The sequence below is a fragment of the Pogona vitticeps genome, chromosome 2 (assembly GCF_051106095.1).
Source record: "Pogona vitticeps strain Pit_001003342236 chromosome 2, PviZW2.1, whole genome shotgun sequence".
NCBI lineage: Eukaryota > Metazoa > Chordata > Lepidosauria > Squamata > Agamidae > Pogona > Pogona vitticeps.
In genome coordinates, this window is record NC_135784.1 from 108517280 (window position 1) to 108538337 (window position 21058).

General features: G+C 44.8%; 1 protein-coding gene across 3 annotated transcripts in view; it reads right to left on the reverse strand.

Moving 5' to 3' along the window:
* PPP2R2B (protein phosphatase 2 regulatory subunit Bbeta) overlaps nt 1–21058 on the reverse strand; it is a 334440-nt gene that overhangs the window by 209347 nt on the left and 104035 nt on the right. Inside the window, exons 1-2 of one of the 3 annotated variants that reach the window (XM_072990218.2) lie at nt 6179–6403; nt 5902–6097 (exon numbers count right to left, since the gene is read on the reverse strand). The exons of the other annotated variants lie outside the window; for them this stretch is intronic. Coding sequence (XP_072846319.2) covers nt 5902–5971 — 70 coding nt within the window. The 5' untranslated portion in view covers nt 5972–6097; nt 6179–6403. Of the gene's footprint in view, nt 1–5901; nt 6098–6178; nt 6404–21058 lie in introns of those variants that run through there. 3 annotated transcript variants of the gene reach the window in all.

Below are 21058 nucleotides of genomic sequence, written 5' to 3' on the forward strand. Positions count from 1 at the left end.
TTATTCTGGACAGCTGCTTGCGAGCTGAACACAAAAGGTTTATTGTTTCAGATATGATTTCTTGGCATTCACACAGACAGGAACACTGTTTTTGAGAACTGCAAAACACACCAGCGACTGCAAAACTCCCAAGCCTCCACCAGTAGTACCTCTCTCATCCTTCTTTCCATGCCAGGAAGCTTGCTGCTGCTTATCTATGTCTGCCCCTTTTCCATCAACCTTAAAACTCCAAGGAGCAGAGCTAAGCAAGACGACGATACCTGAAAGTTCTACCTGAGAGTCAATTAAAACAGCACGTGGAGGAAATGTTTGAGTTTGGCACTACAGCCCTACTCTTTTCTATCGACCACTTGCAGTTGTTTTAATATTTTAGGGATGAGGAGAGAACACAAGAAAAATCTACTCAGAGATCCACATCATCACACCCTGTCCAAGATGCCCAGTGGTGCAGCTAGAGCTAATGCATGAGGTCAGAATGGCAGAAGAAGTATCTCCACACCAACAGCCAGGTAGCTACTGAGGATACTTGATCAGGTTTGCATCTTTGAAGGCCTGATACTAGAAGCACCCTCAATAGGATCTCATTCACCTATCAAGTGCACATCTTGAAGAAAAAAGGCTCTTTAATTGTGTCTTCTGGACTGACTGGCATGCCACATTTTTGCTCATGGATTCTGAATGCGAATGTTACAGACCCTATAGCATAAGATGAAGAGCACACGTGTTTTAGGATCCCTGGAGCTGTTGGGCATCCTTCATAGCTGCTGTCCCAAAGAGACCTCTAAAGTCCCTGTCCTGGCATGTACAGTCAGGAGATGAAATTGCTATTTTGGCAACCAAGACAGCCTGAGGATTTCATCACTTTCTTCAAAGAGTAATTCCAGTTGTTTGTAAATTTGCCATTCAGCTAAATTTTCCTCTTCTCCTAAAGAATCCTAGCAGCACATTTTTCTACAACTTCTTTCACAGTGCTTTTCTGCATTGATAATATTTCTTGTCCTGTTAGCTCTGAGACAGTACAGACTTATCTCTTGCTTCTGGTTTCAAAACACAGGTGAGAGTGCACTGATTGTGATGGTGGAAAGTGTTAGCTAAGCCAATATAAAACAGTGTTATACGCTGTTTACCTCCTGCTATGCTAAATCCTGATAATCCACTGATGTTTGCAGTGAAAGGTTCCATCTTTCTATACCCCCCTTGCTTGGTGGCAGATGGGTCAGTTAAGTGGTTTTAGTCTAGACTTGGACAGCTATTCCAGTGCTTCAGATTGGGTTCATAAACTAATGCCCATCTGGGAGTTCTAACTCTAGGAGAATTTCTTTCTGGAAAGACTAATCCAATAAAAGAGAGGAGGTTTTCTAGGTGGAAGATAAACATCAACTACTATATACTTTCCTCTACAGCAGAATACTTTCAGACTCCTCACAGATTCTCATCTCTGTTAGGAGAAAGTATCTGCTTCTACAACAAATAGAAAATGCCACTTGTTACCTGCCCATACTGTATATATATATATATATAATATGAAGTTTCAAGTTCCTTCACAATCACAGAAATGAATCACAGTATGTGTGAAAACATAGCAGGTGTTTATTTTATTGCTGACTCTGAAAATCTCTCCGCATCTGTTCAAACCTTATGGAAACCAATGGGGACATTATGGCAGGCTGCGGAATAAACAGAACCATCCTACTGGAAGCACTAGTTGCTAAAGGTAACAAAATTTCACTTAAGAGCTCAGCTGTTGGAGGGTCAAGCCTGCCCTCTTATGTTTCCAAAGCAGAAGTTGTCAGAAGCAGAAGTCACAGTCATTTGAATCATATCCAACTGCATAGATCAGCTTTCAGTATGGAACTTACACCCACACATCCCACTTTTTGCACTGCCTTGTGTATCTCCCAAAATGTGTTGGGGGACGGGAAGGCTCCGTAGCAAGCTGGAGGTGGGGAATACAGTAGAAGGACAGGAAGGAGACACTGTTAATCCACATATGTGGCCTCGGATGGAATCCTTGGTGCTCTGTTCTAGGTGGGGGAAAAAATTCACCTAAAAGTTTTTAGGAGGAAACAAGCCAGAGGAGAGAGGCTGCCAGATGCCTGATAACTCAGGAAACATACAAAGAAACACTGTGGCTTGTTTAGCCAATCCTATTACAAACAAGATTGATTAACCAACATGTATGAGCATGCTGCACATGTCGTACCAACATGCTGTTCTTTCATGGGTTCATGTGGATCTCTGGCTTGGTTTTCCCATGAGAACATGCATAGAGAGTTTTTCAAGTCCTCCACAAACCTTTTGCATATCCTTCCTTTGCTTTGCTGACAGATGCTCTGCCTATATGTATTTTTAGAACTTCCAGCTAGAGGCTGATCTTTTTACTCTTAAAACCCCTGAACAGATGACACCAGAAAAAAAAAGATCTTGCTTTAATATACATCGTCTTAGCCTGGAATTCTAGGTCCATCTGCTCCCCTTCCTGTACTTCACTTTCAGCAGACTCTACTAGATAAAGTTCTGCCACAACCTAGACAAGCCTTCTTTTTGGGTTTACCCCAATGCTAAAAATCCTTTTACCCCTCCATGTTTGGACAACCTGTACTTGTTGGACTTACCACCTAACTCTGTAACTTACAGGGACATTTCACTACTTCAAATCCCACCCACCCCTGTGTGTTTTCAAAACATGTCAGTTTATCTGCCATTTTTCTGAGATACATAACAGTATGTTCTCCAGAAGAGTAAAACCAGGGTCGCAGGTCCTTTTAGAACATCTGAGCTAAATTGTCCCAGTCATGTACATCCAAGAAGATCTTGGGTCCTAAATGTATCTGCAGCCAGGTACAGACACACATGAGCCATGCATGAGGTAACAGAGCCATCCTTATCCTCATGACAGCCACAACCAAGGAAATGAATACACAAACTGCAGCAACTGTAAACTGAGCACTCTTGTTGTAGGCAGGGAAAAGCCACAACTAACAGCCAATGTACACATGTTATCACTGCTCCAGGTCTAGTGTGTTGTTGTTGTTGTTGTTGTTGTTGTTGTTGTTGTTGTTGTTAAAAACCACTTTAGAAACAAAAAATGGGCATGCTTCAGAGATGAAGCAAAGCCAATAGAAATTATTGTGACATCTTAAAAGACATTCTATTTGACAGATATATACCTCCCTTTTTACCACAACAGCTTAACGTAGTAACCCTCCTGGAAAACTCAGGCTTTGTGGAAATTACTTTGCTTCTTTCCTAGAACCGTAAGACACACACACACACACACACACACACACACACAGAGAGAGAGAGAGAGAGAGAGAGAGAGAGAGAGAGAGAGAGAGAGAGAGAGTACTAAAAGATTCTGAATTCAGTCTTCCACACACAAACCTATTATTGGCTACTGCGACCTTTCTTCATTTCAGCAGCTTCAGAAAAAGAGAGAGGGGATGTTATTGTTAAAGGAGTCAGCAGAACCTGCTGGTGCACAGCAAATCACGGAGAGAAGTCGATCAGTAAATCCCCACCTACCTTCAGCCCATCTTTTCCCTAAGGAGGTTAGAAAAGTAAACTCACTCCTGAGCCTTCCCATCAGTGAAGCTATTCTATTTTTTGCCTCATGATCTCTATATGCTGATCCTGGATACAGAGATGACGCCTATTATTAGATTTAAAGCTTCAAGTGGCAGATGCATTATGTTCAACAGTCCTCTGTTTTCTTTTATGCCAATGCTGAAAGAAATCCCCGCTCCATCAAGGAAAAGAGGCACCAACCATATGAAACCAAAGCAGTATCTGCTACCTTTCGCCGATAATGATGAATTTCAGAGAGACCATTGAAAGGTTACCAAGCTTTAAGAACTGCCTTTCCTTCACCAAAAAAAGAAAAAAGCCCATTCTATAGCATCATGCAAGTACCTTATTTTGGGCAGGGCCTGCATTGAAAATAGAGTAGGAGGTACATAAAGGGATATAATTGCAATTCCAACCCACTGGTCCACAGATGTTCATGCACTACAACTCCCAGAAAACCTAGCCAGCACAGCTAGTGGTGAAGGCTTCTGGGGGTTTTAGTTCAAGAACATCCGGAAACCAAAAGCTGAGAACCACTGCTCTAGGATCTACATGAGACAACAGAAGATAAACATCACCAGGCACTATGTAACAATTACAACATCTAATATATTTCATAGTTTTTGAAGAACATCATTTTCATTTTATTAAGGAATCTTTCGAGTGCATCATGATCATGCAAACATGAAAAAGTATTTAAAATTAGCAGCTAATTTCTTAAGGTCAACAACTGAAGAACCAGAATGCTATGTGGTGAGAAACGCCTGAAGGATTTCCAGTATTGAATCCATCATTCACTCAAATGGAGGCAACTCAGCAGCCTGGTGGCAAACCACAGTACTTTGAACCTGCCTGATATATGATATACTCAGAAAGTAAGAAGGGTTAGGTCTTTTTTGTACCTGGGTGTAAAGCCACCAGGAACTATCAGTTTTCTCCAGGTAAGTGCTAAGAGAACATCTCTGAAAACAGATGGGCTGGTGATATACAAAAGAGCTTCCTAACTGAAACATCTGGACTTGTATCTCTGAATTTCATAGAAATTTGAGAGGAAGGAGGATGCACTGATCTCCTCCCTTGACCTCTTTGGCCACATCTTCTGTTTCAGCCACTCAAGCTTTATGTCCTAGTGGCGGGCTGACACCAGTGAAGGCACACCAGGTTGTGTGGCTGCTGAAGCATCAGAGCGATCACTTTCTTCAGCCACATTCTGTGATGTTCTCAAGTCCTTAGTTTTGGTCCTTATTTGCAGATCAGACAAATCACACGTTTCATCTGCAACCAAGTCAGATCCCCTCGCTCCTTCCACTTATGACAGACAACTTCTTGTTTTTGCATTCCCAGTCATCCTGCTCCTCCATTTTTCTCTTCAGGCCTGAAGCCTGATCAGACGCAGACAAGAGCCACCCATCACCAGGGCAGAGCAGGCCTAGCAAACCCACCATCTCCTTCACAATCCCCACCTGCCCCACCCTCAATTTCCTTTCAGGACACCTCCCTGCATCTTGTCAGCTTAAGTCTGGGCTTCACTTCCACCTCCAGTGGATTTGGGCTGACTCAACTGCTGCAGGATTACCGAGCATCCCTTCCCAGAAGCGTAGCACCACCTGTCTTAAAAAGCTCTCCTCCTGTCATTGGACACTGCTCTGGTCTGTCACCATCATGATGCACTCAAGGCCAGTCCTTGCAGGGTGGGGAGAAAAATCGTTGCATTGCTGAGCTTTGGTAAGACAGCATCCCTAGGCAGGTGAGCCGGTCCACCATCCAAGCAACCATTAATTGATTTCCACTTCCCTGAGCAACCTAAGGTGGGCCATACACACACACGCACAGAGAGAGAGAGAGAGACTAAGTGATTTTAAGGAAGGCTGCCAGGCCCTTGGGGAACCGGGCACGCTAGGCTGCACTAACGCGCCAAGGTGTGATGATGTCCCCAAGGAACTGGAGCTGACAGAGGCGCCCGGGCCCACGCCATCCCGATCCACCTGCTGCTGCGGGCTGCGGCTGGAGGGCCCGAGCCTCGCAGTCATCGCGGCTGTTATGGCGCGTCCTCCGGGCCACAACTCCGAGGCGATGGCCGGCATCATTCCGCCGCCAAAGGCCGCCGCCCCCGCGATTCCCTTCCTGCCCCTTTCGCTCTAACTCTGATCGCCGAGATGAGCAGCGCCATTCGGCTGCCCGATCCGTCCCTTGGAGTCGATCTCTGGCAAAGCGCCCGCCCGCAGTGGAATGGGGCGGCTGGCTGCCTCGCTGGCTGCCTCGCTTTATTTATTTATTTACTGGGGCTCTCTTTCTCGCTCGCTATTCCTCCTAGCCCGCTGGGCCTTCCATTACCTTCTGTTGCATAGCTGTGATCGCGCAGGAAACTGTTGTTTATCTTGCGGGTATCAATGTCCTCCTCCATTGACAGCGGGCTTACTTTTGTGGGAAGTGAGAACAAGCAGGCAAGTATCCATCATCGCCCCAACCACGACTGAGATCAGCGGAGAGGAGGGAAAGGGAGCTGCCTTGAGACCAACATGCTCCTGCCCTGCAAGGAAAAAATGGAAATAAAACTAAAAAAAGAAAAAGAAAAGAAAAGAAACGAAAAGGCAAGCAAGCAAGCGTTCACCTCCTGCTGCCAGGGACGCTGCGGTCGCAAAGGTCCAGATTCCTTTCTCTTCCTGCCGCTGCTGACGCAAAGGTGCAAATCTCCTTCGCCTCCACCCAGGGAGAGGGATGCGCAAGGTCCAATTCCCCTTCGCCTGCTGATGCTGCTCTTGCCGCTGCGGCGGTGGTGGTGGCGGCGGCGGCGGTTGCTGTTGCTGCTGTTGCTGCTGCACAAGCTCCCAATTCCCTCCTCCCAAAGCCGCCGCGGCCGCGCACGATCCGATGCCGAGGGAAGCTGCTGCAATCCCCAGTTCCAGGGCGAAGTGCCGCAGCTGGGCGACTTCCCGATCGCGGCGCCCAACAGGTTCCCCTGGTGGCTGGCGAGCAATCTTCCGCATGCAGCACTGCCCGCGGGCTGGCCCGAGTCGAGAAGCGGCGAGCCTACAAAATGGTGTCCGTTACGGCAAAGATCACCCGGCTCCGGCGCCGAGCCTTCTCCGCCTCCTCCGGTTCTTCAAAAGAGAAAGTGGGGGGGGGGAGAGAAACGAGAGGGGACGCACCCACAGGGAGGGGGCGCGCAGGGGGGGAGGGGGCTGCGCCGCGAAGCCTCAGCCCTCCGTGGTGCGGACCGAGAGAAGGTGGGAGGCGGGCAGGCAGGCAGGCAGGCAGGCAGGCGGGGAGGGTCTCCGGGGGGCAGGGACTGGCGCCGCTGCGGCAGGCGAGGCGGGGGTGGCGAGCTGGCCTCGGCTCTCCTGCAAAGCCCAGCCTGGCAGAAGGAGCGAGCAAGCGGTGGAAGGCGCGCGTGAAGGCGGCGGCGGCGGCAGCAGCAACGGCGGGCAGGAGCACTGCAGACGCCTGCTCAGGCTTGTGAGGGAACGGCAGCAGCTTGCCGGAACCGTCTGGTGCATTAAAAGGCAGGCTCCTCCCATACGGTTCGGCGGTGGCCAACCGCGGCGGCGGCGGCGGCGGCCTGCGGACTCTTCCCCTCAGCGGCCGCGGGAGTCGTTTCTCTGGTGCAGTGGAGCTTCCCGGAGCCGCCTTCGCGCTGGAAGGGCCCGCGGGGACCGGAGCGCCCACGAGGGAGGCCCGGGCGGGCGAAAGAAAGGGGCGCGAGGGCAGCGCGAGGCTGGCTAGCCGTCGGACGGGTCACCCGCCTTCCCTTACCACCCCCACCCCCAAAGTACTGTATATCAAAAGGGACCCTGAACCATCCACCCTGCGCGGTAGGAGGCGGGACTCCGACATTTGGGGTGGGGTGGGGTGGCCGAAAATGGACTTTACATTTAATGGGAGCAGGTACTTTGGGAAGAAGGAGGACGCGTGTCGTCCCCTCCCCACGAGCTGGCAACAGGAACTCTAAAGCAACCTCACGCTGCAGTGCGAGGCTTTTTAAATGGTGACGGGGCTCTCGTGAAGGATGTGTCTTTCGTTCGCTCCTTTCTTTCTTCCCTTTGCTCCGCATGTTTGGCCTTTCTAAAAAAAAATTCAAGAGGCATGTCCATGTCCAAAATGAAAAGTATTTGTTTTGTTTTTTAAAAAAATAAATAAATCCTAAGGCTATATTTCAAGCTTGCAAAGGCATGTGCGTTACAGAGGCCTACACCCCGCCACCCTGTAATCATCATCATCTTAGAACTGCAGAGCTGGAAGGGACCTTATGGATCATTGAGGCCAGCCCCTGTCAAGGTGGCTCTGTAAAACTCCTGGCTTCTGGCTTTGCAGCCAGATCCCGAAATCTCTGAGCTCTCCGGCAATTGGTGCTCACCCAAATATCCAAGGTAGAAAAACTGAGAGTCCTGTGAGTGTTGCTGCCTGAAGGAACATAGCCTAGACATGGCAACATCTGATATGAAAACTAAGGGCCAGTCCAGACTGGCCATTTTGGGTATATGATGGATCAGGCTACAAAGGGTCTGTTGAGGTCAGGGGAAGGAGTGATGTGCCATTCGGCATGCTCCTCCCATACAAATAGCTCAGGACCCCTTGTAGCCCGATTAGTTGTTAATTAAGCACTTCCTCTTATCATTTGCATTGAGGTCAAGGGAAAGTGACATTATTGTTTTTACATTGCTCCTCCCTCCCTCAGTGGCATTCCATTTTCTTCTTCCTCCCTCCCTGCTTCCCTTCCCTCATTCTCCCCCCACCCCACTGGCTCTCATCACTCTCTGGATTGTGCAACCACAACGGCAGAAGCTGCTGGCATTGCTATCTACCAGCTAAACAATGAGAACACAAAAAAGAATGCATGCCCTACCATTGGGTCAGAAAGGTGCATGAGAGCTCTTAAAGGGGAAAGATGGGTCATTCTAAATACTTGCAGATGAGGTCTTCCCCCCCCCCCAAATCCAAATTGTGTCATCAGTGATCCATATATCATATCTAATGCCAATGTACACAGACCCTAAGTTTGAAGTTACGCTTCCTAGTCTGGAATGTGTTCCTCTTTTTTTCTTTTATGACAAGATTAGAGGTGAAAAATAATGGTACCCAGTGCGTAATATGCCATCAAAGCTCAAGCAGGAGCACAGTTTTAGGCCACATCATTCTGTAGTATCAAGCAAAGGTAGCTCTCGCTCCATGTTCTTGAATGTAGGTCAAGTTGATGGCAACCATGATGTTGATCTGTTGTGGTTATTATGGCCCTGGAACTTCCACAGTGTAATAATTAGAATGTTGGACTACGATTGGGAAGACCTTGACTAGCATCTCCACTCATCCCTAAAATTGACTGGGGCGAATTACTATTCCTCAGCTTGACCGATGTCACTGGGATGTTGTAAACATAAAAATGAGTAGGCGGACCACATCCTGCCATGAGCAGAAGGAAAGAGTTATGTACGTGGTGATGATTGTAATTTGAAGCCACAACTACCTGCAAAGAAATAGTCTACCCAAGTTCAAAACAATAAAAAGGGAATGTTTTGGGGAACATACTGGGAAAGGAAATTGTGGAGCTTGAATGATTCTGCTTTCTGTGTAGCTGAGTACCTGCTTGCTTCCTTATTCACCAATACTTTTATGAATATAAATGTGAAACATTACTATTCTCCAGTATTCTGTCCTCACAAGGAACCTACTCCTCACAATCTGTTTTTCCATCATACCCACCAAATCACCCCCCTTTCCCTTTTCGTGCTTAATCTGTATCCTCGGGAAAGGTTACTATAAAATTAATCAGCTTGCTTATGATGTGACATTTTCATTCACCCTAATAAAAGTATTGCATGATCATTAGTTTCAATTTTATTTTCTTTGCAGTATACTGGTTTGAACTCAATAGAGGAAGAGTGGATGAATACAGTTACATGCATGGATACCCATCATGGTGTAGTGGATAGAGTGACAGACTAGGACTCAGGCAGATACACAGTTGGTTACAAAATGGTACTCAGAGAGTGCTTGTCAATGGCTCCTTTTCAAACTGGGTGAAGGTAACAAGTTGTATAGTACAAAGTCTAGTCCTGGGCCCTGTGCTCTTCAACATTCTTATTAATGACTTGAATCAGGGAGTGCATGGAATACTTATCAGATTTGTGGATGACACAAGATTGGGTGGAATAGCTAATAGCTTGGAAGACAGGAACTAATTTCAAAAAGATCTTGATGGACTTGAGCACTGGGCTGAAAACAACAGGGATGTGTGCCAAATTCTACATCGGAGGGAAGCAAACGCACAGTTACAAAATGGGGGATACTTGGCTCAGTGATTCTACAAGCAAGAAGGATCTCAGAATTGTTGTAGATCACAAGCTGAATATGTGAACAATGCGATGTGGCTGCAAAAAGGAAATGCTATTTCGGCTACATTAAGAGAAGTATTACCTCAAATCCCGTGAAGTACTAGTTCAACCTCTATTTAGCACTGGTTAGGCCTTATTCTGACTACTGCATCTAGTCCTGGACACCACGCTTTAAGAATGATGTCAACAAACTTGAACATGTTCAGAGGAGGGCAATAAGGATAATCAGGGAACTGGATACCAACCTCTAAGAGAAAAGACTGAAAGAAGTGGTTATTATTTAGTCTCGAGAAAAGAAAACTGAGGGAAGATATGATAGCACTCATCAAATATTTGATTGTCATAGAGAGATAGAGCAAGATCTGTTCTTAATCATCCCAGAGTGCAGAACACACTGCACATAATAGGCTCAAGTTACAGTAAATCAGATTTCAGGTAAATATCAGGAAAAGCTTCCTGTTAGAACAGTATGACAATGGAATCAATTACCTTGGGAAGTAGTGAGTGTTATACTACTGGAGACATTCAAGAGCAAATAAGACAGCCATCTCTTAAATATTGTATATTCTGATTTGGATTCCTTGTATTGAGCAGGAGGTTGGACCCAATGACCTTATTGGTCCGTTCCATAGCCATTATTCTATGATTCATGTTGTTTGTCTGCAGTGTTTGTCTGCAGATTTGCAGCCTGGGGGCCCAATATTGCAGTACAAATGCAGCTAACATCTCTAAAAGAATTCACATGGAGCTCTACGTTCGCTAAAACTCAACACCCTGATAGAAAGTTGTCATGTGGGGGACAAGTCCCACTGCCTCAAGAAACGTGTGAGTATGGTATTACTATCAGTGCATGATAGAGATGTTTTCTTTAGTTGCCCTTAGGCTTTCAAGCTTTCATCTGAAACTGTACTAGGTAAAAATGAAAAAGATGAAAATATAAGATCAGGTGTTGAACATTTAATAAATCTTGTAATACTTTTTAAAAAAGAAACTAAGATTGCTGTGATTAATTTCACCTCAGCAGCACATATATTTAAATTGAAAAGTTACAACATGGTCACTGTAAAAGACTGACACACATCCACTCCATATTTTTAATGAAATGGTTTGTGGGAGAGGGCGGTGGGGTTTGTACTGCTCTGTAACAAAGCCCTTGCTTTGGTCCCTAGCATTTGAAGTTAAAAGAATCTAAGATTAAACTCTACCTTAATGGTTCTCAAATGTGGGTCCTCAGGTGTTGTTGACTATAGCCCTCAGACCATTGGCCGTGTTGGCTGGAGTTTCTGCATACTGACATTCAACAACTTCTAAGGACCCATGTTTCACTTGTTTGTGTGTTTTGATCTTAAATATACTATCAGCACTTGAAAAGAGGAGATATCTTTTAAAAACCTTATAATGGATTGTCTTGAAAGAAGCTGAAGTAAAGAAACTGGCCAAATTGTATACTGTACTCAGTTGACCAAGACCTGCAGCATTGCAAGCTTATCACCAGAGACAAAGAAGTAACATCAGTAGCTGTAATAAACCAAGACAAATAAAATTTATCCATCTTGTTCAGTATTGTCTACATTGACTGTCAGTGGATCTCCAAAGTTTGGACATTTCCCAAGAACTACCTGGAGATGCTAAGTAGGATTTGAATTTGGACCATCTACATACAACCCATCACCATGCATACTGTCCCTTCATGCAAGCCCTAGTCCACATATATAATAACAATTCAGTGAAGTTTGTTGAAAAAGGCTTCATTTGTTCTGAAGCAGTATCCTATGCAGCCATAGAGGTTTTTAACCTGCCCCAAGATAAAATGAAGAATGAAGTGATATGACAGAAATTGCCTGAAGAACTGCTGGATAGCTCAGTGGTTTAGTAGCAATCTGACTGTAGAGTTCGATTCCCCCCGTGCCTTCCCTTGACAGGGGCTGTGCTTGATGGGCCAAAGGGTCCCTTCCAGTTCTGCAGTTCTATGATGATGATGATAAAGAACAAGATCGAATACAAGGGGGCAAGCTATTCATCTAACAGGTGACCTTTTCCGACTACTTTCTCAGAGCATATCTACAATCAAAGATGCATTTCTTCATTAGATGTTCTTGAGGAAACAGGAAGTCCATTCTAGCCATAGTCCTCCTGTGTACAATCCCACAGTGCAGTCTGTAGTTTCAGCCCTTGAATTTCTGGTACGCCAGAATGAAAATAGTGAAAGCCAAGGGCAGAGAACCTCCTCCTTTTTGCACTTGCCTATGGACCAAGATATCATCACTAAAAGGATGCCATTTACCATGGATGGGGACTCAATGACTTACAAGTCCCTCCCAAGTCCAACCTAAGTCACACTGGCGACTTGACTCGGACTCAACTCGGGTGTTTTTGGGAGAACTTGGGACTCAGAGGTTTGGGGGGCTACTAGGCAGCAGTGGCAGCCGGTAGGCCAATGGCAGTGGTGGTGCCAGGCATGGGCGGGGGAAGGCCCTAGTCTTTGGGTCCCAGTCCTGAGTTCCAAGCTGGCAGGGGGCAAGGGATTCAAGACTCAGACTCGAGGCTTAGGACTCAGGACTTGGTACCAAAAACTTGGATTTGGGACTCAGGTACCAAAATTTGCCAACATCCCTGCTATTTAGTGTCTGCTTTTCTTTCAGACTTTCTTTGGAGAACCTCTTGGCTGTATATTGTTGTGGCTATGTGCCATGAAGTCACTTCAGACTTATGGTCACTCTACTATGGCTTGCAAGGTATGTGAGATGTTCAAACAGTGGTTCACCCTTGCTATCCCACCAGTGAGTTTCTGTGGTCAAGTGACTGTTTGAACTCAGGTGTCCTACACTAACACTCTACCCACCACAGCGCACTGGCTCCCTTTCTGCTCTGTGGCTGCTCCTTTTCTCTCTCTTTCCTGTAGATTGCATTATGGTAACTAGCTATCATAACGACAGGCTTAAGGCCAACATAATGCAGTATTCATTTTGTTTTAATGGTTATTAAGTGGGTAGCCAGTCTGCTTTGTGTCTCTACTTCTACTCAAGCCAAGTGTGTATGTGTGGGTGCCAAAGAGCCAGATGCCCATACTGGGGGGGGTGGGGAATAACTTCCAGGGCTAGGCATCTGAACTATTATAGCCAGTCAAAACAAACCCAGAAGCTATACATGTACCTGAACAATCATAACCATTTCAGCAGATTTTGAGTGGTTTACTGTGATCCCTACCTCCCAGGAGTGTTCACTTTGGTGACAAGTGAATGGCATAGAAATAATTGTGACAGAACTCAGGTGATCCATAGAGTCCCTTCTAGTTCATGTGACATTTTTCACCACAGAGAGATCATTTCTTTGTAAAAAAAATAAATAAAACAAAAATCTAGCACCTTAAGAGTAGCACACTGTTACGTTGTGCGAGTGCAAAAATGATCAGTTTCCTTATTTCATTATATGTACAGCTTTTTCCAAAAAACTAGTCAAGCTCAAAGTAACTAACAATATTGAAATGCCAGATTAAATACAGTACATAACACAGGAAGTGGGAGCAGCCAAAGGCAGTGGACAGAGTGTCAATTAGGAGCCATGACATCTGAGTTCAAATCCCCTCTTGCCCACTGAAAATCACTGAGAGAGGGCAATCGTAAACTATTCCCTGAATGTCTCACATACATGGAAAATCATATTAGCATCCCCATAGATCAGGACTGACTTGACAGCACAAAACAATAAACATTTTCTTTCAGGGGCTTTGTTCTGAAACATGTCTGTTATAAAATGGCGCAATAAATGTAACACATGATGCCATGCTCAACATACTTAAAATTCATAAATCTTGGCTGGGCACAACATTAGTGTTCCTGAGGCTTATTCTGTGAAGTCTAAAAACAGTAAAACTAAGGAAGGACAAGAAGTGTATGATGGGATAACTAGATTCCTGGAACTAAGATAAACCCACCCACCAACAGTCCTATAGTTCATAATTTTATGTGTATTTTGCCAGTATGGGCACCTGTTTCTTTGGCACACACATTTTTACAGAGGCACACAAACATACATTTGGCTTCAGTAGAAGCAGAGATACTAAGTACCAGGCAATAAGAATTAGGGATGCTGTATTATCATGTGCAGCCTGTGTTGCTGTTGCAAAACCATCTTCAGACTTTAAACGGATGGTGTTTGTGGTAAGAATAATGGCAACTTTGTATTCTAATTTTACATCATGTATCAGCAATAGCATAGAAACAACCAACATTTTAATCTGTTATGTTTGTTAAGGTTAGAGCTGTGTGGATTTGCACTGTTGCTGTGATGAGGATGAATCCAAAGCTGTTTCGGATCCTGCTGCCCGTTTAGGCAGCTTTTGTGTCACTGTCACAAAATGGTGTTGATTGGCTCCAGTGAGGTAGTTTTATGCTGGGCAGCCTTGGAATTCCATATCCATAAAAAAGAGAAAAAGATATTGAGGATTTGATTCTCTAAAGTTTGGGTTTTTATGAACAGAAAGGCCAGGAACAGTCTCTTTGATTTCCTGGGATACGCACAATGTTGGTAATCTATTGGAAGATTTGGGTGAACTGCCTTCCAAAAACCAAAGTCTGTCTTTGCTGATTACAAAGAAAAAGTTGTTGATTGTGGGTGACCTTTTTTCCTCACAGAAATTCTCATTTGAAGGCCTCTTGATCAGGCCAAGGAGCAAAAGGCCTGTTATTAGACCCGAGGTGAAAGTACAGGGCTAGTCCAGGTGTGAGCTTTGTCTTGAAGGGGAAGGCTATGGTTCAGTCACTGAGCCATCTCCCTACATACAGCTACAGGGTCTGAGGACACACACACCCCGTCCCATAGTGCTCCAAGCCTCTTTTGCCTCAGAAGGCTTTCCTTCACGTTCTTTCTCCTGCTCGGTTCTTGGCCATTCTATGGACTGCTGCCAGTCTGTTTCATGACCTCCCCACAACAAATTTTCACCTTTGGCTGTCCTCACACTGGCTTAAAATCTGGCCCCTTTCATAACCACTTATGCAACCGGTGTCACACCACTAAGCGGTGGTTGCCTAGTCCATTTTTAAGCAGTGCCTCTGGTGGTGATGACCATGAGTCATGGAAACAAAACAGTGAAGAGTCTCTGTGATAATCATGGCTGAGGAGATATTCTTTTCCTGTCCCTATAAGCATTGGGTAATTTACAATTTTTCTTTAAGCCACAAATGAACAAAAATGTGCTAATGCTGCCAAACTGCTACTCACATCAGCCCTCATCAGAATAATGCAGTGATGAGGAATGGTGGCTGTTGGGATACAGCCTATTAAGACTGCCTTAAGCTAAAGAATGGATGGGGGGCACATTTGCTTCAGTGACGGTCTTTCTTATATCCACAAACACCTCTATAACTTTCAAAAGGGGGAAGAGATCTGGTAGCCCAGATAGGCGGGGTATAAATCAAATCAAATCAAATCAAATCAAATCAAATCAAATCAAATCAAATCAAATCAAATCAATCAATCAATCAATCAATCAATCAATCAATCAATCAATCAATCAATCAATCAATCAATCAATCAATCAATCAATCAATCAATAAATAAATAAGATGTTGCAAAGCTGTTCTTCCACAGTAGTGCTTCTGCCATGTTAATCTTCGCTTTGAAGGACTGAAAATCTTCTCTTCCCCTTTTTATAATATTTGAATAAGGTTTTGCTCTGCTGAGATAATGTTCTCTACCACCACCACCCCAATTACATTAATATAGTAACAACACAACTGTTGTAGTAATAGAGCTAACATTACACTAGTACTGAGGCAAAATAGCTCTTGTTCTATGTGGAGAAATAAAAATCTGTGCAGGTCCCATGAGAACAATTCATTCTGAATATAAGAAGGAAATCCCAAGAAGCCATTAGGGATCCCGAATCATTAACAACCTGAACATTCGGGGATCAGTGGCTTAATTGAACAGGGAAAAGGAAATCAAGAGCAAAACTAGGCCATCTGGAAACAAAGAGGCAGCTACCTTTATTTCGCTCAGTGACAGAGACTCATAGCAGAGTTGTCTGCCTGATTTTCAGACTGCTGTTGTTTACTCTTCAGGGACAGGCTGCAATCAGTTTTCCATTGCAAATTACCACCACTGCTTTAATGTATTTCATAAGCCTGCAGCTATGGTAGAGAAGGTGAGACAGGTATCTACCTGAAGAGATTGAGAGTTCAAATCCCCATTGCGCATACCAGAACATCCAGCTTGTGCGGCCTTGTGCAAGCTGCATGGTCGCAAGATTCCCCCAGAAGAAGAGTAGGTAGGTAACCCTTTTTTGAGTCTTCTTTACCTAGAAACCCTTGAAAACGATTATTGTAAGTCAGAAGTTACTTGATGGCACTCAATTATTATTACTATTGCTCAGAGTTCAGTTCCAACTTAACCAGACTGGGCTATCGTGGTCTTTCACATATGTGTCATACAGGGTTCCCCCCCCCATTTTTTTGGTTCTATTTCTAGAATAATAGAATCATAGAAAAGTGAAGTTGGAGGGGGCCTACAAGGCCATCAAGTCCAAACCCCTCGTAGGAATACAATCAAAACGTATCTATTATTAGAAGCCACGTTCATTTTTGTAAGTGCAACACTTTACAAATCACCTTCTTTACTGAACAGCTATCCTCTCTTCAAACTGGTATGTCACAAAAAGACTTGTTTGATAAGTTATCCTGGATCAGAAGCAGAGGGGAACTCTGGGAATTCATAAAAGCATCTAAAAACCCCAAATCAGACCAATAGTCAAGCCTAATTCCCTTCTTCCCTCCAGCCATCCTTCACCTTGTCATCCTTCCCCATTCTCAAAAGCATCCTAGCCAGCAGCTTCCTCCAAATTTCTTTCCCACCCCTATTTGTGAAGGAATCAAAAGGGAAGGGAGAATGGAGGGCTGGCATTCTGCTCTTGCCTCATGGCACAGTGGTTAAGCTGCTGTACTACAGCCAAAACTCTACTCATGATCCAGGGTTCAATCCCAGGTAGTCGACAAAGCATACTTTGTCGCTGCAGGGCTCTTCAGCTACAGAGCTGAAGAAGCCTATACCTGGACTTTATCCTAGATTTCTACTTCTGAGCTGCTTGCTTTTTGCTAGGGATGATGCTGCAGTTCTGGCACCAACTTTGTTCTTCTGCTGACAAAGACAATTATCCTGAACCTTCCTTGTGTCTGATTCTATACAATTTTCTTTTTGTCGGGGGGGGGGGAATTGACAGCTGGATATACACACTTTTGTGCCAGCATCAGAGAGAGCGGAAGAAACCAAGGTCATATGCACATCACAAAGAACATCCACATGCAGATGTTTGGCAGCACTGAATTACTTTCCAAACAACATGTGTTCCCAGTGACAGACAGTTCATTTGCACAACCTAGTCTGTTTCTATAATGCATATGAAATGGTGCAACTTTTTCATGGGGGGGGGGGAATGTTTTTTTTTCCTTACAATGCAATGCAGCCATGCATGTACCTTTTTCTTTAATAGCCTGGCTCCTTCCTTTTTCTACCATGTCTCAGGCTGTTACAGTAATAGATATACCTGTTCTTTTTTCTTTCTCTGGATATAAGGGAAAGCCTTACCTGCCTTTTTACTAGATGCTAGTAGATAGCAGAAGCAGTTGCTGTGTTATCTGCTGCTATCTCACCTTTATCTTGATATGCCTGCTTGTTCTTTGATTCAGTTTGTTTTGTGTGGTTTTTTTTCTTGAAGCTACCAGTAAGTCATTTTGTTCAGTTTTACCAGCAACCTCTTTTGGTATGTATTTTTTTTTTGTCTTGTATGTTTAGTAAAGTTTATGTTACATTTGTTTTTACATACAAACTCTCAGTTTCTTTTATTAAGCCATGCATAGCAAATGGGTGGTTTTTAAGTCTGTTTGATATTTTTACAGTAGATGTATATTAGATTACTTCTATATATATATTGGTTGTTTGCTGAGTTCTTTTTGCTCACCTTTGCTGCTCACTGAGTATCCTACATGGTTGTGAATACTCTGGTGGATCTTTCTTTTTGAGCCAACAATTTCCAGCATTTATCTGGAAATATCTTTAATATTCTCCGCCCAGAGTGGTCGAACAGACCAGATGGGCGGGATACAAATCAATCAATCAATCAATCAATCAATCAATCAATCAATCAATCAATCAATCAATCAATCAATCAATCAATCAATCAATCAATCAATCAATAGCAAATAATCCAACAAAAAAGATGAATGTGTAAAAAATGCAAGAAATATAAAAATCCTACTGTTATGCACATTTTCTCTTAGGATCTATAATGGTCCACAAATTTTAATATTTGCACTGAATAGGGCATTTCAGCAGCTAATGCTTCACATTAATTTACCTCAGCTGAAATTTCCTCCTCTTTACAACTCTTAATAGTTTAGGAGTCCAGTTCATTTTTCCATCTAGCGACTCAAATCTGGCCAAAAAGCTAGAAATAAGGCTGGAAAATAGCAAAAGCAAAGAGGCAGTTTCCCACATCTTTGTTAGTTATTGTGGACCGTGTATCAATGTAGGTTATCAACAGACTGTCTATGGTTTTACCTAGGGAAAATAGGAACAATGTTTGAGAGTTCTTTACTTCAATGTCAACACTATATTTCTTGTGCTATATTTTATTGTATCAAATGTCTTGATCTTGTTTGAGTTTCTTGCCAAGTTCATAAGAATGAATGTGAGAACCTTTTGGTGTTGTGGGTAGACAGACCAAACTTATAACTAATAAGAATGTTTGGTCCTTACTCAATATATAGTACACCGGAGCTTCCTGGAATGCTCAGTTAAGGAACGGGGCAAGGATTCCCTCTCAAGATTCCCAAGAGTATCAGTCTAATTTTAAATTCATTTCTTCTCTCCTCCACCACTAATCCTGTGCGAATTTACAAAAAGAACAGCCCAAGAGATTAATTTGTCAAGTCTGCTTTCAAGGGAAATTGTCATTAAATTCTGAGAGGAGGCTTTGGGTACATATTGTTTTTCAAGTCAATTTCAGCAAGTACATGTAATATGGTAAAGATTCCGCCAGCACATCGCTTTTCCTTTTCCCTATTTTTTATTACTCATGGCTAACTTCCTTTTTAGCAGTTGTCAGTGGGCGTTTCCAGAAGATGTTCTTTTAGCAGCAAAGAACCTGCAGCAGTTACATAAGTCAGGTGATGTTCAGCTGCCTCTCTGAAATGGAAATCCCTCCCCCCCCCCCCGACACAAACCATGATAAAGTATGCTATTTTTGGTAGAAAATGATTTCTCCATCCCCAGCTAATGTATTCAGTGAGAACAGAGCAGGGACCCCTCAACATAACTACTATTGAGCCATATGCTTTCTACCACCCAATTTTTCTGTTCTTTTTAATGCAGGGGTCTCAAACTCAATTTACCTGGGGGCCGCTGGGGGCAGAGTCTGAGTGAGGCTGGGCTGCATCAGATTTTCCGCCAAGCAGAGCAAGAGCCCGAGGAAGCCGCCCAGGAGTTTCCTTAGCCTGGCTGAGGCTCCAAGGAGGAGGAGGAGGAAGAGAGGCGCGCGAGCCCTCGTAGCTGGCCACAACCCCCTCCGGCTCCTTCACTACTACCACCAGCAGCAGGATGAAGAAGCAGAGGAGGGAGGGAGTGCTGGCAACCGCCTAGCGGGGTGGAGGAGGGCATGACATAAGATTTTTTTAAAAAACCATCACAGAATTTGCTTTGCGAAAAGAGAAAATCCCCCACCGGTACCCGTGAAATTAAACAGAACGGGGCGGACTCTCCACAGGTGCATGCGTGCGCACCCACATACACACACGGAGGTCCGGCAACCTTCCTCTGAGGGCCTCCCCTCAAAAAAGGCACACTCAGCAGCAGCTACCCCCACCACAACAGGGAAGCAAACTTTGTGGGGCGAGCCCAGGCAGCCTCCAGAGTCGAAGCGGCTGAAGCAGGACGAAGAGGAGGAGGAGGAGGAAGCACCACCGGGCACTGAGACGGCCAGGGTGGTGCTGGGGGTGCCGAGAGAGAAAGAGAGCTAGAGAGCTGCTTCTCTGGAAGAGGTGGCGGCGGCGGCAGCTGCTGCTGGTGGCTTGGAGGCACTCTTCAAGGACAGGCCGAGAACGAGCTCCACTCGGCGGTGGCTCGGGTGCTTGGGGAAAAGGTCTGGCAGCACGCCTTGCTCGCCGTCTCTCCCCCAAGATGGCGCCTCTTGCACCCTCCATCCATAACTGCAGCCTGCCAGCCAGCAGACAGGTGGGCTGGCTGGCAGGCTGCAGTTCTGGATGGAGGGTGTAAGAGACGTTGTATTGGGAGAGAGCCGGCGGGTGAGGTGAGGCTTTTTTTGACAGCAGAGGACGTGTGGGTGCTTTGGGGGGCAGGCAAGGCGGGGCCCACAAACTATCATCCAGTGAGCTGCAAATGGCACCCGGGCCACATGTTTGAGATCCCTGTTTTAATGTATTTTTAAGAAGTTGGTGTAGTGTTGTATGGTATTATGGTAATGAGGAGTTCTTAGCTAGTATCTTAATTTAGTTTTTTTTAGGAGCAGCCCTATCATCATGCAGATTGCAGTAGTTGTCTTAGGCAGCAGGTTTGAGGTGCCATGAAAGAGAAGTAAATGGGGTATTATTTACTTTGCTTTCATGGCTTACTTACTTTCTTTGTTTGTTCAACTGCAACAACCAGTGCTGACATAGCCTCCCCTCCCGCCCCCAGTCAAGCTACATAGTACCTAGATCCAACAGAATTGTTTTGGCACAGGAGGGATTAACTGGTGCTCTTCAGGCAACCTGAAGAGACTTGTGCCCTCAGCAAGGTGCTTGAGGTTCAACAACAAGGAAACAAAGACAATGCATTGAGTCACTGATAAACTGTCTTCATGATGAGATATGTGGTCTATGTGTCTGGACACCTTCAAAAGTAATGTGAGCACTGACAAACAACTGGTTAAGCTCAGAGGTAAATGCCCATTTGTGCCAAGTAAAGCAGGACAATATGCATAAAGGCAAGGGGGTGCTGCAAAGTCAAGACATCATATCTTCTGAAATGAATTATCAGTGTAGGTAGGTAATGTGACACATTACGGGAAGCCCACCTCTGTTTTAATAGGATGAGAACACTGAGTGCCCTGCATTTCCATAGAGGGCAAACTGCATGGTGGGACATATGGTGGCAGACAATTGTTTCAAGCA